Below are 16,286 nucleotides of genomic sequence, written 5' to 3' on the forward strand. Positions count from 1 at the left end.
CTCATATACATGAGACTATTACTGATATTTACAAATCAGACTATTACTGGGACCAACTGACATCAATGCTAATGGAGCTCTGCCCAAATTTTAACCCTCACAAATATTCGAGGGATGTCTACTCCTCACTCATGGGTAAGGGAGAAGACTACCTTCACTCAAATTAATTGAGGAAGGAAATACCCCCACAATGCTTTTGTGGGGGTTCGAACTGCTGCCCTCCAAGTTGGAGGGCAGCAGCCCTGGCCACTCGGGCTACTGCCCGAGTGGTTTCCTTTTGCTTTGAATTGACATCAAACTAATGGCACCCCTTGTTCCTTGGAATGTTCTTCCCGTCTTTCAAGGTTAATGGCCTTATTGCTTTTCCTCTTTCGGCTCCAAAGAAACCATTAATTAATATTACAAAGGAGGAAAAAAAAAAAAAAAGACAGTATAATCTACATGATTGTCTTTGTTTGCTTTCTTTTACATTCACTCTTTCAATCGGGACATGATTGACACATACATACATTTTGCTTCCATGCATGCATAACTACGCATAATCGAGGCCATTCTCAATTTAAACTTAAAAGTCTCATTAAAAAAGAGAAACAGTGTTTCTCGGGAGAACAAAGAAAGAGAGGGAGATAGATTGGGGTCGGACGTTGACCTCGATCGGCAATATGCGTATAGCAAGTAAAAAAAAAATGCAGAATCAGCATGTGCTACAAATCCAAACGCGGTGAACTGATCATGGGGTTTTCGTAAGTTTAAATACACGTTACGAATCAATCATAGAGGTCAATAGAATGATAGTCAACAAATAATACATTAAAGCGTGAGCAAAATATTCATATAATTTTACTCTTTAAACACCAAACTATTTACTTATATTATGAACAAAAAATAAGCTCTCTCTCCAAAGACCCTTTAAATTAAAAAAAAAATTATTTTAATCAAATTCTTCTCTTATTGAATTTAACTATCTTCCATTTTTTTTTCAGTAATTTAGTTATGACACTTTTCTCTAGATCTTTCCCAAAAAAAAAAAAAAAAATTTCCTCTAGAAGCTTTTCATTTCTTCTTTAACAAATCCCTAGAGGATGAGATCTTTCTCTCCTTCTCTAGTGGAATCTCGTTTTTCTTTTTGTTTTTTTTTTCGTTGCAGCCTCCTCCTCTTTATGGATTGAGAATGGTTGTCTTGTTTTGGCCTTCTCCACCTTTAGATGTAAGAATGGTTTTTTCTATTTCAGCTTCCTCCTCCTTCAAGTGTGAGGATGGTTGCTGCGTGTCTATTCAGATCTTGATTTATGATGGTTATGATGTTGGTTTGTTATGTTTTTCGGTGCATAGCACTTCAACTTTTAAATTTAGAGTCTACGTACCTCATATTTGTAAAGTTAAAGGGCGTGGACCAATCTTTACAGTAAATCTATTTTGGCACCTATTGGAAAGCTTAATTATATGGTGGAGATTATATCAAGAGAGCTAGGGTGACCCAAATGGAGCTCAAATTATACGAGTACCATAAATGAAAGATTTTACTTCCAGTGTATGGTATTTCTTCCGATTCTTCAATAAGATTTTATAGGTCAATCCAATTAGTTACTATAATGGATTTCTACATTTTGATCTTTGTAATGTATGCTGGCATTATATTGCAAATTATTGTATTGTTGTTATTTGTTTAATGAAATATCATATTTTCTTGTTCAAAAAAACTATAACACTTTTCTCTATTTAATGATAATGATATAGAAAATAGTATACTATTATTTGAAGAGTAAGAAGTTATTTGGTAATATTGAAGAGATAAAAGGACAATCTCATTTGAATAATTTTTTTGTAACCCTTATTATTACTGTAGCTTTTCAAATGAGAATTAAGATCTCATTTGAAGAACCTTTTGATGATACTCTTAATAGTGGTGCTACAAATATAAACAAAAATTAAGTGATAAGCTAAGTTTTTACTAATCAATGAATTAATGGTTGTAAGGTAAGAGAAACAAAAAATAAAGTTATAACTATTAATTTAGTGCTAATCCTACAAGTATAGCTTGCACATTTCCACATGACCTGTTTCTTGCTCTTTTAAGGCTTCGGCATCTAGGTCAAATTCCACCACTTATCAGCCCATGTATAAATAAAATTGGGAAGCCCGTTACGTTGAACCCTTTATTATGCTTAAGGCCTTGTTGTATTGCACAAGCAGAATTATGCACGGGCTTGAGCGATCAGGATTATGCAACGTGTCAACATGTCGTCTGCCCATGAAACACTGACGCCTAACGGCACACTCAGCTCGCACTTCGTGGAATGAAAGTGAAAAAATAAAAAAACAAAAATTGAAAGCAAAAAAGGGCGGGCTTAGTCGATCGTTAATTCAAATCAAAACGCTCTCCTTCTCTTTCTCTATTCATCATAGACACGCTTTACAGAAATGGAGAGCAGTGTGGAGGACTCTGTACGGACAAAGATGGAGTCGATGCGTGTGATCTGCGACAGAGAGATTACGATCAATGAGCAGAAGATGGACTCTGTCACGGCGTCGTTTCTGCAGTCACTGGAGTCAATCAAGGCCAAAGCACGAGCAACCGTCCAAAATCAATGTGAGAATCTGATTTCACTTCCGCTCAATGGCTATAATTAACGTTTTGCTAGTTGCTTTTACAATTCGTGTGAAATTAGGGTTTATTGAACTCAGATTTAAGGACTTCATATCTCTAATATTTTGAACCAGTGATTTCTAGTTTTACTTGAGATCATTCAGTTTCGTGTTTCCTTTTTCCCTTTTTTTCTTTTTAACAGCGAAATTAGAGAAGATGAAAGCCGATTTGAGAAAAGCTGAAGATGAACTCGTCAAAGTATTAGCAGGTACCGCTTTGCTAATGCTAAATTGAGTTACTATGATATTTGTGTTGCTTGATGTCACCAAAATACACAAGTAAGATGTGGATAACTATTTAACGAGTATCAAAATTGATATACATATACATATATATAAATAGTGAGTGTTAGAGCATTTAATTTATAGCATCACATTAAAATTCAAAAGAAGATTTTGTGCTTTTGTTAAGTTTGTTTTTTCTTTCGCAATTTGATGATTGTAGGTGAAATATGTTTGTTTAAACATATTTCATTGCCTAAAGAAGTGTATTTATTTTTTCATTTTATATGCATTGACATTTTTAAGTTGTGCTATGATGGCATTGATTTAAGTAGTTCCTATACATTTAGATGGAAACTATAAAAATGAAACTTGAAGTTTGTGTCCTTTCTTCTTTTTCTATATAGTGAAGACACGTAAGGAGGCCAAGCAAATGGCAACCAGGGACTCCATATCTGTGACAAAAGCAAGATTAGAAGAACTTAAAAGAAATGTGGAAGCTCAGAGGGCTAGAAGAGATGAGTACTCTGCAATTATATCTCAACAATCGCTAGGTGATTTGCTTTTGTTTTACTGGCTTGTGGGCTATACCTTCAGGGTTATCATCTCACATTTTATAAGCTGTGTGAAACCAAATGAAAAATCACAGTATTTTTTTATTGGGGTGTCTGTTTTCATGAAGTTGTAATTGTTTGTATGTATATTCAGTTGTTGTTGCAAGCCAACCAGTATCAGAAATAGTGATGTCTTGGATCTGTCCAATAAGAATTAGTTAGGGCTGGTGGTTGTGGATCATAGATCTAAGGAGGAGTTATGATAATGTTATACTAGGGTTGGATGCAAAAGGTGTTAGGGCAAGGTTGAGACTTTTGGCTATTTTTCGACTCCATTTTGTGTATATGAGAAGATAATATGGACTCATGTCAAGCTGACAGCTGAATTTCAATTAATTTTATGAGTTCCCTAAATCTGAAGCTATGATGTTCGTTTTAGCTGGGGTAGACAGTCTGTTCAATTGTTAGAATTTGTGATTTATTCTTTGACTATTCAAACTTGATGCATAGGAATCAAAAGGAAATGATTGTGAGGGGAATAGGTATACATTGTATGCTTTGATTGAAATATAACAACATAGTAAATTGATAAATGGGGCTTCATATGTGTTCTTCCTTATAGTCTCTTCATTTTTCTTGATAAATGGTGAATTTGTTACGTTGTTAGTGCATGTAACCCTGTTTGTCATTGAAGGAATGGTGTCTAGTTTACTGCTGCTTCTGTGACAGTTTTCTTTCTTCATTTTGGTGCCATCCATAGCTTTGGCCACGACTGCAGAAAAGACAAAACAAGACCTTGAACGTAAAGGACAAATTCAACAGGCCATTTCGTGGTACAATAGGGTTCTTGGATTCCATATTGAAGGTGGACATGGTAATCAATGTAATTATGTGCCATTTATTTTATTTTCCTTTTCAAGTTTGATTCTTTTACTTACAAGATCCTTTTCCTGCAGGGGTAAGATTCACTTTCAGCAACATAAATATGAAAAATCCAAATGAAGGGTATTCTTTCACCATTCGCCATGCAGATGATACCTACACCTGTAAGTACAGTTTCTGTTTCTATTTGATGGTTTTCATATTGTGATACATTCTATTAGATTCCATATTAATCTTTATCGTAATCTTCAGTGTTATATTGCGACCCACCATTGAATGACATCAAGGAGTTGATCCAAGAGTTGAACAGAACAAATGGCTTATTCAAATTTGTCAGAATTATGAGAGAGAAGTTTGAAGAAGCTGCAACAGTTGGTATTTTCAGCTCATCTGCAACTGTTTTTCTCACTCTGCTCTCTGAGCTGGCCACTGGGCGGTCTACTTTTCTGTTCTCTAAAATGCTATTCAAATTTACCAATGCAGCAGATAGTAAACTTTTATCGTTTATTTTTATTTTCCCATTTAAGTTCAACTTCTTTTTGTAATCAACCTTTTTGTCATTTGTGACTCCCAGGATTGTCATCGCAGTCGTCAACTCTTCACCAAGATTCTTGCACCATCAGTGTGTCTGCTCCATCCTTTTCAGTTTCAACTGACAGAAGTGAATCTCCAGCCAAGACTAATGAATATCAAATTCAACGTGGAGAAGTCAATAGACAAGTAAATGAAGTCATCCACGGACATGAGTCGCCAACCAAGAAAAATCAGCTTCATATTCAACATGGTGAAGTTAGCAGACAATCTAAGAAGGCTAACCATGGAAGAAACGTTAATCCAGCTCTTCTATCTCCTGGATCAGCATCAACTCCACGTCGTTCTACTCGCATTAAGGTAAACTTGATTCTATATTCTTGCATATGATTTTGTGTGTTTTTACAGTAGTGAAGAAGTTTATTTTCACAAGAAGTTAGGACTTAGGACGACTATTTTCCTACCTACCTAGCGCCTTCTATAATCTTGTTTATATTCATATTTCTTTAGGACTCCAATCTCAGTCTTGGGATTAAAGGTGAAATAAGACTTTTTCACACTGGATTTGATAGCAGCTATATGCTTCAAGTTTCCAGCTTTACCTGCAGGATTCTTGTGCTTGCAGTTGTACTCATATCAGATGTCATTTGAAGGAAATGTTTTGTTGGCATAGTTAGAATGTGATGTCCGTACTTTCAGTTATACTGAAGATACTGAAATATGTATTAGCAGGCTAAAAAATGAAGATAAAGCAGATGTTGCTATGCTTCAACTTGCTTGGTTAATTGTAATCTGTGGCTTGATTCTTCGCTGGTTAACATCGAAGGCCGGAACCTTGATCAACGTACTTGTACCTGAGAAATTGTCACTAAGCTGACATGTCAGCCCAAGCTTTGCCACTCAGCAAACCATCAGTCTCACTGGATTGCTTTGGGCCTTTTTATGTATTTCATTAACCAAATGAAGAGGGGGAAAAACGAAACAATGGATGAAAAGGAAGGGTGACAAATCTAAAATTCTCTTGTATTTTCAATCTACTCTTGATCTCAATTTTTTTGCATGATTCATGAGCTAAACTTTGTTGTCTGTATGTTCTAATGGTAACCCATTTTTTTGTTGTCATGTACTATTTTTTTGTCTGTATGTTTTAATGGAAAGCTTTACTTTCTACTCGAAAAAAAAAAAAAAAAGCAACAGTAAGCTCAAAAAAGAGTTTATGTTCCTTGTTCACTAACCGAATTGTTTCAATACAAGGATTGTTGCGTCAGCATACATCTTCAATATAACTTGTCAAGATTTAAACCTCAAATGCGACACTGGTGAGGCTTTCGGAGCCTCCATTCCGTATAATGCATGAAAAAGAGGAAGAGATTGGAGTAATACTACAATAATAATGAAACAGCCACGTCTGTTATTTTAATACTCATACAATTAGAGAAATAGTTATAACGGAGAGATTCTTTTATTCCTCACAGTCGCGTATACCATTGCTTGCTACTTTTGATTAAATATACAAATCCATGATGCTTAGGTGCATTTGCATATGTACATGGCGCCTAAATTTGTTGTTTTAACTTTTACAAATGCGAGCAGATAAGTCACAAGTGCTTTACTGATGGCTGACGCAATCGTCTGTGGATCAATGCACGGGTCTGCTTCCACAGCTTTTTAGCTTCAGATTCATCATTGGCCAACGCTGAGCAGTTGCTTTCATTGCAGTCTGCAAAGTATTTCCCACTGACACCTTCTATTTGCGGGCTCAGAGCTGCGTAGCATGTCGTTGATGCCCCCTGCATCCACAAATTTCACGCCCGCCCCTTTATCACAATTTGCTCAACCAAATTAAACCCTATTTCTCTCTCTTTAAAAAAATTTAAAAAAGAATCATGAATCTTTTGAACAAAAGAGAGAACTGGCATGTCCAAACAAACCTGAGATATTGATTTTAGTAACTTGGAAGCAATGAAGAACAGAGAATCTGCATGCAAAAATAAATTTGCGGCCATTGGACTTTATATTATTAACCATTAAAACTAGAATCCCTTATTGTGAAAATTGTTGTCAACTGGAACTAATTCTTGCCTGTAATGAAGCCCTTATGAGCTCTAATAATCCCTGTCTTTACAATGCCTGGATGAACTACATTGATAGTTACTCTTGCATTCCTTGCCTGCGAAATTGCAATAGAAACGTTTTTCTAATAGTATCAAATCATTTCCTAGCTATTTTGGTCTAAAATTTGGCAAGAAGTGTTACCTTGAGCTGCCTGCTCATTTCCTTGGCATGCATTATGGTAGCCAATTTGGACTGAGCATATGCGCATGTGCCATTATAACTGTAAGCATGCAAATACATATACATGTGTGTTAACCAATGGACTGAGCTTGAAAAGAAAATGAGATAAAAAAAAAAAATTGAGAAAATTTACTTTTTTGGATTGAGGAGTCGAGTGAAGCAGAAATCATCTCTCTTAACCCAACTGTGAATTACGGAAGACAGATTAATGATTCTTCCTTGCACACCTGTCTCGGCAGCTGTTTCTATCATCTTTTCTAATACCATTTCTGTCAATAGATAATGGCCTGCCAAAAGAATATCATAATCAAATGAATTATAAATACTTCAGTTTTCCAATGTGTGATGGATTTTTATCCCACTGATTAGATTATTTTACTATGAAATTTGAGCTTTTTTTTTCCTTCAAAGCTATTGTATTAATCCTAGAGGGGCATGCATAATAAAGAAATTGAGAATTACCCAAGTAATTTGTAGCAAATGTCATCTCAATTTTGTCTTCTGAGAACTCCAAATTCTTTGAATATACGCCCGCATTATTTCTGGGGGAGAAAAAGTAAAAAATCCCCATTATTAGTCTAAAAATCTCTCTTTAACCATTTGGGTTAAAATTTAAAATAACAATAATAAAAGAAGCAGAAAACTTGTAAATATACATACTCACATGAGGATGTTAAGGGGTAGCCCTAGAGCTAGAAACTGATGACAAAATCTCTGAACAGAAACCAATGAACTCAGATCAATCTCAAATAACAAAACCTCAGCATTTGGACTCTCTCTTTGAATCCCTTCCTTCACCTCAGCTGCCCTTTTCAAGTCCCTCGCCGGAATCACAACTCTCACACCTCTCTTTGCCAGTACTCTCGCCGTTTCGGCCCCGATGCCCGACGTCGCCCCTTCACACATCAAAAAGAAATGATAACGCGTGAGGATCACGATCAGTTTTTTTTTTTAATTGTTTTGATTTTCAGAGTATAAAAAATACCCAAGTGAAACTTTTGTTAATATTAAAATACAACATGAGACAAAAACCATATCTTGCTATTGCCACAACCAAAAAACGAAAATATTCCCAACTTTATCTTAATATATATGTGACTGTATGCTGATTGTAGGAATTATGGAGAATAATAATCCAAAATTCTTGAGCTTTACTGAGATTATATATCTTCAAATGATATTATTCTTCGAAAGAGAATTAGTATACTGCAAAAAAAAAAAAATTGCATGAGCAGTTTCCGTTTGGTAAACAAGAAAGCAATTAGTTTAAGATAGATCCGTCAAAATTTTCTCATTCCAGAACGAAATATATATGAATGGAGAAAGCAATGTAACTGTAGCACGGAATTAATTGGGAAGGGTGAAAATATTTTTCAGGAACAAGAAGAGCAAATATATATAAGAAAAAGTAAGAACCATGCAATTTTCATGAATCTTTGAAGGATCCAGGAGAGAGAGAGAGAGAGAGAGAGAGAGAGAGAGAGGGGGAAAAAATTAAAAAAATAGTGAAACCATAACTATTAGATATACGAGCTTAATTTACTCTTAGATATATGACACTCGATCAATCCCTTTGTTTCATAAACTTCCATGCACGATGCATCAGCAACAAATAAAAAGAAAAAGGTGACAAGATGAAATATGTTTCCCTTCACCTGACTGAAGTTGGTTGCTTAGTTATTAGTTATAATCTTGACTAATCTACTAACCGGTGATTATGGCAGTGAGATGAGAAGCAACTGAGCCTTGAGTAACTTGTTCAGCAGTCGATTTGGAGCCATAACCGCTGGGGCCTGCAATGCCTGCTAGATATCTCAGTGTTTCCTTCATTTTTAACGCATGTGCTGCTGCTTAGAATCTCAGTCAATCGCTCAAAACAGCTCTATCTATATGGAATGGACACAAATATATAGCAGAATATATAAAAGTTCTGAAATTTTCGGGTAATTTATGGACCACTTTACTTAGGTGGTCTCAAGTCTCAACCAATGAATTGCGTCACACATCACAATTTCAGAAACCAATTGGCGAATTGATTGGTGGACGGTTGGGACCTCTTATTTGACTTGGTCGACAAACGCTGATTTCTTAAGTATATTTAATTATATTTGTTTGTAATTTGAGAAAATGCGCCGTTATTTATGGTGCTTTTATCCCTCATAATTACTGTCCCTTCTTTATATTGTTGCTTCCTCTGGGCATTTTTCTATTTCAACCGCTGCTTCATGTACAATTTATTAAAGAATTATGACGTGAAAATCTGATATCCTGACATAATCAATATTCAAAACTTCTATGTAACAACCTGGGATCAATACATGTCGAAAATTATAGGATATAGAAAATCATAGTAACCTATCAAAATAAATAATGGAAAAATGTCAATAACTCCTTGGTTAATTTAGTTAGTACCTCCTCCCCTTATCTACAAGGACTAAAGTGGATATTTCAAGTCTCTCTAGAATTATGAGAATAATATATATATAGAGATGTTCCAGTCTGAAATTTTAAAGTGCGGGAAAGTCTGGGAAAACTTTAAAAATACACAGTTTTAAAGACTTACATAAAATTACTATATATATATATATATATATATATATATATATATATATATATATATCTATAATGTTTATGGCGACTAGAATAATTTATTCGATGGTCTCTTAGTAAATAAAACATGTAATAAACTCAAGATCTACAATTTTCATGTTAAAAAAAATAATAGAAAAATATTTTGGTCTTGATAATAGCAAAATGCAAAAATCAATAATTTTCACTTGTAAGAAATTTGAACCACGTTAAAGAAATGGAAGTGAAGAGGATTCTGAAAAACAATTGTTTTATTTATATATAAAAAGAGAATGAGTATATATATAAATGTTCCAATCCAGTATTTTAAAGTGCGGGAAAATCCAGAAAAGCTTTAAAATCGCATGATTTAAAATGCTTAAAACTGTAAGCCTTTAAAGCTGTGCGGTTTTAAAACTTTTCCAGACTTTCCCACACTTTAAAATCTCTGACCAGAAAATATATATATATATATATATATGTGTGTGTGTGTGTGTGTGTGTATAAGTATATACACCCACACATACGCGCGCGCACACTCACATACATACACATAAAGATCTTAAAAATGAGTAAATATATGAATTTTGAAAGTTGATCTAGAGAGGAAAATATTGGGCACGAAATAAACTTAATTATGAGGCATAAAAGATATTCAACGAGTGACATGATTAAACTTGAAGGCTTTATTACATTGCAAGAAACCCAAGCGTACAAACACTTCGACCCCTTTAGCTCCAAGAGTGTTCAAACTTGGTAGCATACATAACTGTGGATGGAACTCTCACACGTGCACATCTAGAATACATTATAATAATAATTATTACATGCAATCTTATGTATTCAGAATGTTTTGGCAAAAAAAGATGGACAAGAAAATTGGAGAGAACAAAACAGCTTTTGGTGTTTGTGACCACCCGTGTCACTCACGTCTGCTTTTGGTCTCCATTAATCCATGGCCATGGCCATGGCCATTTTTTTCCCAATGCTTCACTGTGGGAAATGATGGCCATTGTTGGAGATTTGATGGACTAAAAGAGAGCATTGAGGTTGACTCTTCAACAATGGAGCTATGAAGTGTCTGTGCAAAAGGGACCCTTTGGTCTCCCATTCTGCATACATTTCCAATCAATTTGCCACTAGTTTTCGAAGCAATTCTCTAGGGCTTTCACATGTGATCTTTCTCTTATACTCTCGTTGTATTCTTCCACTCATGGCGTGTTCACAAAAAGTGTCAAAAGCGAAAAAAAAAAAAAATTGATGGGGAGCACATATTTGTAGGCTAGCCATTAATGCATGCTTGTTCCAAACAAAAGCACTTCCCCCATGATTCAAAAGCTAAAGAGGATTTTAGCTTCTTGTGCCAAAGGAAAGAAAATACTAACAATCTGCCTGTGGGCAAGTTTTCTTAATTTCAACTTCATTTTTTGTCTTTTCTATTTCTCACAGGTATTTAATTTTGTTAATTGGTTGTTGTTGAATTAATGGTTGGCAAAAGGAGAGAATTAGTAGTCTACACAATACGACCAATGAAAAGGATGGCGGAAAACATTCACATTGAAACTTGTAAGCTCTCAAATTTCAAATTAATCCATCATTTACTTTGCCTTCTTTGAATATGATCATCATTTTATTGAAGGAAGTTTAGTCCTAATTAACGTTATCAAATCACTAACAACTCCACCAAATTAGTCTAAACTGAGCTCTTAAGCAAAACCTTTAAAGATTTAATCTACTAACTCAACAACCCAATAGACAAAACCCTAATTAATAAAGGTATATATAAAAATTAAGTTTAAAAAAATAATAAGCGTGTGATTAGAAGAACCCTAGGGCCCAAATGTAACTATCGTTTTCCCTCCATTCACAATTTTTTTCTTACCTGAATTGATGCTCTCAACAAAGCTAGAATTAACAGGGCCGACAACCCTAAATTTTATTCAACACAATTCTCCCTTTTGTCATCCATGATGATTAAGAAAAGTAATTATAATTAAAAAAATAAAAATAAAAAGAGCTAGTGTATATCATCTTAATGAATGCTAGCCCCACGTGCCACATACAAATCATGGGATGACAAGTGTCCCAAACACTTATGGGACTTTCATACATCTCACAAGCCAATCACGGGATATAGTGGGACACAACAAAATCCTAGTGTTCTTATCTTATTGTAACTCTAATGTACATTATTAGCTCCAAATTATTAGCATCATGATCTAGGTTAAATGATAACTAAATCACAATTGAGTATCTTGATTTGCCTTGTTTGGAAGCTTATGAGGTAAGATTTGAAGAAAAGGTTGCCTGTCATTATCTTTATCCACCATATCTGACCAAAAAGCTAGGTAGCTGGACCCTTAATAGTGACTAACAAAATAAAAACTGTACAGTAAATTTGCTGTAGCTTCCATGTTCATGGAGCTGGAAGCTGGGTGAAGAACATGCAAGGTGGTACATCATCATCATTACCGACATGAAATTGAAACATTAAAAAAAATCTTTCAAAGTTAGGATTACTTTAAATTATTTATTAACAACTAAATGAGCAATTGAAGATCAAAGCAGTATAATTCAAAGACAGTATAATTGATGTGTTTGCCATTTCTTGGTGGGTGGACAAAATTTATACATGGAAGGGCAATTTCATTGTCATATATGTGGCAAAGAAAATGCAGCTAGCTTGATCATTCCTCAGATTTCAAAAGAATAATGATGAGTAATTTGTTTAGTTCAATGTTTTTTTTTTCAAAAAAAATAATAATAATTCAATGTTTCTTACCCGAATGAACAATTTTGACCAAGTCCTAGACCAATGAATTGTTTAAGAAACAATATGTTGAAGATATAAAGTGGTTAATGTGTAACGTGTACTCAAAACAACCAATTCCACCAAAATTTACAAAGCTGTTGATGTTCAACCCCTATTTGAGTACAAAGAAAGCTTGCCCGTGTAATTCTGCCACGACACGGTCCCCCTTAACTTTGTAGGGCTTGAAAGGTTGGACTATAAGCCCACTCCTAGGATTACGTTAAGAGAGCAAGAGCAAGGCCGAGATATGGAAAGATTTAAAAGCAGGAAGAAACGGGGAGCCCGCCCACAACAAATTCGATTAATTTTTTCTCCTTTGAGCATTGGAAACCCACGAACTTGGTTTGGGCCTTAATAACATATACCCCTATAACTTCTACATCTATTTTAATCTCTACTTTATACTGAAGAGGTAGATGCAACAGCTAATTAAAAAAAAAAAAAATTCAAGTTTGCTATTAGCTAAGTTAAATAAATTAAAACTTATAAATTAAAATATAAAACATATACTTTCACAACAATCACGTATCTAATTTTGACTACACATCAAAGTCTCAAATGTGTTTGGATGAATTCTGAATGAAGTCTATCTCCAACATGTTTGGATGAAGTTTATTGCGATATAGGCTTACAAATCGATCATCAGTGCTGAAAGCAGATTTAGAAGTAACAATGATAATTGAAATCGCCAAAATATCTCTCGCAATTCAAGACAATATAGGATAGTTACTACCATTTACCTTCCACCAAGCTAAAATATCAAAATGTTTCTCAACATTAAATGGTACTAACTTTTCACCCAAATAAGTGTCTAACTCATCCTTTATTTTATCATTACCAACATTAACAAAACTAGTAAACCCCAAAATCCATTCTGTTGAACTCCTATGGGAACTTAAACTCGACATGGAATGAGAAGTACTTAAAGAACTAAAGTTATACCTAGGAGAACTAGCAGCTGATGCATATCTAATTTTGTACACTTTTACTATATTTTGACAATCATCATGTACTATTTGGACAAGAGAAGTAGAGCTTTTAGAGCTATCTCATAAAAAGAATGAAATAAAATTGTTAAAAAAGGAAAAAAAAAATTAGACATTTCAACATCTACTCCCCAAAGCCCAAAGTTTTTACTTTTATTTGTAAAGACAACAATTTATTTAATTTTCAAATGCTCTACTAAAAAAAAAAAAGAAACGAAAAAATTTCAAAAGAACTTATAGGATAAAATATATGTTTATAGCCATTAAATAAGAAATACCAAACAAGCCCTTATTTATAACTAGCCCAAATTAGGAATGTGATTTTTTATGATTGCGTAAAGGTTATTTATATATAGAGTATCAATATAATGATGGAAACTTACTTTTACATTGTAATAATTATGTGGTTTTAAAAAATGTACTAATTTTTTACTTATGTCTGTCTCTTTTGTCAATAATTATATATTAGATTTGACGTGATCTATTAATTAATTTTTAATATAGTGCATATTTTCCTTTTATATCACTTGTACTAAAGATAGCTAAACCAATACAATAATCTTGTGACTACACCTCTATTAAGTTATAATTGCTTCATAATAATAATATTAGTTTGGTCTCAATATTATGGCTGTACAAAAATTTTACTACATATAGTTAAGGTTCATGTGAATTGCCTTTGCAAATTAAAAAGTCTAAGTAAAAAACTTAGTAGGCAAAATATTAGATTGTTTCGATTTCTCTAACATTCTTGAAACTCGTCGTTGAGAATTTCTTAGCTCAGAAGTTGAAACTTGACTATCTCGGTCTCGAGATTAAAAGTTCAATTCTCTTCACATGGCTGTGACGGTAGAATTTCACATAATTTAGGATAGGCCACTAGGCCTCTAAAATTTTTGGACTTACTCTTCCCTTGTTTGGGCCAAAATTTGGAGCTGGGCTTTGTATGAAATATGAATCATATATATGAAGGTTTGTGCATAAAACCGACTCACAGAGCATACAGTATAATACTTTTTAACTTTGAAGCCGTGATGGCAATCCGTCATTAAAGATCAAAATCACCATCATATAATATATAGCTTATTCTTTTGTTTATCTTCAATGTGTGCTTGGCCTACTCTTCTGGAAGGATTTTCATTCGACACTTTTCACTACATAAAGTATATGAGCTAATTGTACAAATATATTCTGGCAAACAAAGAGAGCAAAGTGTAAATACTTTACCTAAATAATTTTTTTAGTCACACATGTTAACGATAGTCCTTTTATTTAGTGGGTCAAATCTGTCAACAAATAAATCTCACTCTTAAGCGTATGTGGAGTATAGGCTGGGGGAGAATTATGACTTGTGTAATTCCAGCCACTGGTGCTGAATTAAACAAAACATCAAAGTTTCATGGTTATTATAAGACATAGGTATATGTATTCTTTTGATTACGGAGATTAGGATTTGTGTCCAAGGACATGCCACACTCGAATCGAATAGCTTGATTGCTTAAGGGTTACTGTAGTTCATGAATCAAGTTAGATGGCTTATGGCTAGAGGTTGTTAGTAGCAGAAAATGAGTAAAGAGGTAAAATTATACGAATAAGTTGATTTTAAAGAGGCTTTTATAAATTCTTTCAGCTATAATCACATCTATATTGGATTTTTCTAATTAGCTCCATTATTTTCCTTTATAAAGTGCACTTGCAAACTTGCACGACAAATATAAATTGTTATCGATATGTGTGATTACTTCAAGCATTACTTATGCCTATTTTATTTATGAATTTGCAAACACTTAACTCTTTGTATTTAATTTATTTAACATACGGGGATATTGCCAATGAACCTTTGGCCCAGCGGTTAATCTCTATTCTTACATTTAAGAAGGATTGTGAGGGTTAAGCATTATGCATGAACTCAAAACTCTCTTAATTAAACATTATGCATGATTATCCCTCGCCTGTGAGGAGTTAGATATATCTGATTATCCCTCGCTGGTGAGGTGATTGTAAATATCAGTGTAATGTCAGCTGTAATAGTAGTTGAGTTAGGTATATCTGATTGTACATAAATTTGAGTTGAGTTAGGTATATCTGATTATAAAAATCAGTGTAATGTCTGCTGTAATAGCAGTTGTAAATATCTGTATAATACAGTAATCTGATGTGTAATCAGTATTTAAAAAAAATACAGGAATATTAATGTCCTCGTCGCGTTGTAGTTGCTTTACTTGCTTGCTAACTTGTATTAGATAATGGTAGTGCTATTAGTTCTTAATTTGTTCACAAATTAATTCCCTGACTGAAAAACGAATAAGGTTATTGTAGGAATTTAAGATACAAGCTTAATTTATGGATACAGATAATTTTCAGTTTCATCCCCTGAGATTTGAGGTCCCTTCATTTAGATAGAATGTATAAGAGTATCTCCACTTTGCACCCCTACTGTTAGTATAAAGTTTAGTATATATTCAGTATGTAAGGGCATTTAAGTAATTGTATGTTAAATTGATTAAATATTTAAAAACGTTTTGAATTTTTTCACTTTGGAAAGTGGAATATGTCATAAACATTGTTATATTCAATGGGTAACAGTAAAAGCATGTTAGTATTCCACGAGTTTTACACCAAATCTAAAAAGAATCAATATATGCTAGATAATAACATAAGCATGTTAGTGTTCAATGGGTTAACAAATCTAAAATAATCAATATATGCTGGGCAATAAGATAAGTATGTTAGTGTTCAACGAGTTTTACATTAAATTGAAAACAATTATTTGTTTAATTTTTAACTTCA

At 33.7% G+C, this 16,286-nt stretch overlaps 2 protein-coding genes across 5 annotated transcripts; one reads left to right on the plus strand and one right to left on the minus strand.

Moving 5' to 3' along the window:
* Positions 1 to 2,283: 2,283 nt before the first annotated feature.
* Positions 2,284 to 5,957, plus strand: LOC18046969 (kinetochore protein spc25). Of its 4 annotated transcripts, none has more exons than XM_024189373.1 (8): positions 2,284 to 2,590; positions 2,790 to 2,855; positions 3,276 to 3,422; positions 4,183 to 4,296; positions 4,379 to 4,468; positions 4,557 to 4,679; positions 4,879 to 5,195; positions 5,346 to 5,957. In XM_024189373.1, exons 1-8 carry the CDS (start codon positions 2,422 to 2,424, stop codon positions 5,484 to 5,486), a joined length of 1,167 nt encoding a protein of 388 aa, XP_024045141.1. In that variant the 5' UTR covers positions 2,284 to 2,421; the 3' UTR covers positions 5,487 to 5,957. The 4 variants fall into 4 exon arrangements, with proteins under 4 accessions (XP_024045141.1, XP_024045142.1, XP_024045143.1 ...); XM_024189374.1 differs by having other exon boundaries at positions 5,408 to 5,957; XM_024189375.1 differs by having other exon boundaries at positions 5,411 to 5,957.
* Positions 5,958 to 6,290: 333 nt separating this feature from the next.
* Positions 6,291 to 8,987, minus strand: LOC18046970 (short-chain dehydrogenase TIC 32, chloroplastic). The gene is made up of 8 exons (XM_006439819.2): positions 8,840 to 8,987; positions 7,795 to 8,026; positions 7,593 to 7,672; positions 7,264 to 7,417; positions 7,092 to 7,170; positions 6,918 to 7,005; positions 6,767 to 6,813; positions 6,291 to 6,625 (listed from the first exon to the last, which is right to left on the minus strand). The coding sequence occupies exons 1-8, from the start codon at positions 8,958 to 8,960 to the stop codon at positions 6,434 to 6,436; spliced, it is 993 nt and encodes a 330-aa protein (XP_006439882.1). The 5' UTR covers positions 8,961 to 8,987; the 3' UTR covers positions 6,291 to 6,433.
* Between the last annotated feature and the right edge of the window lie 7,299 nt (positions 8,988 to 16,286).

This window comes from Citrus clementina, unplaced genomic scaffold, assembly GCF_000493195.1.
Source record: "Citrus clementina cultivar Clemenules unplaced genomic scaffold, Citrus_clementina_v1.0 scaffold_3, whole genome shotgun sequence".
NCBI lineage: Eukaryota > Viridiplantae > Streptophyta > Magnoliopsida > Sapindales > Rutaceae > Citrus > Citrus x clementina.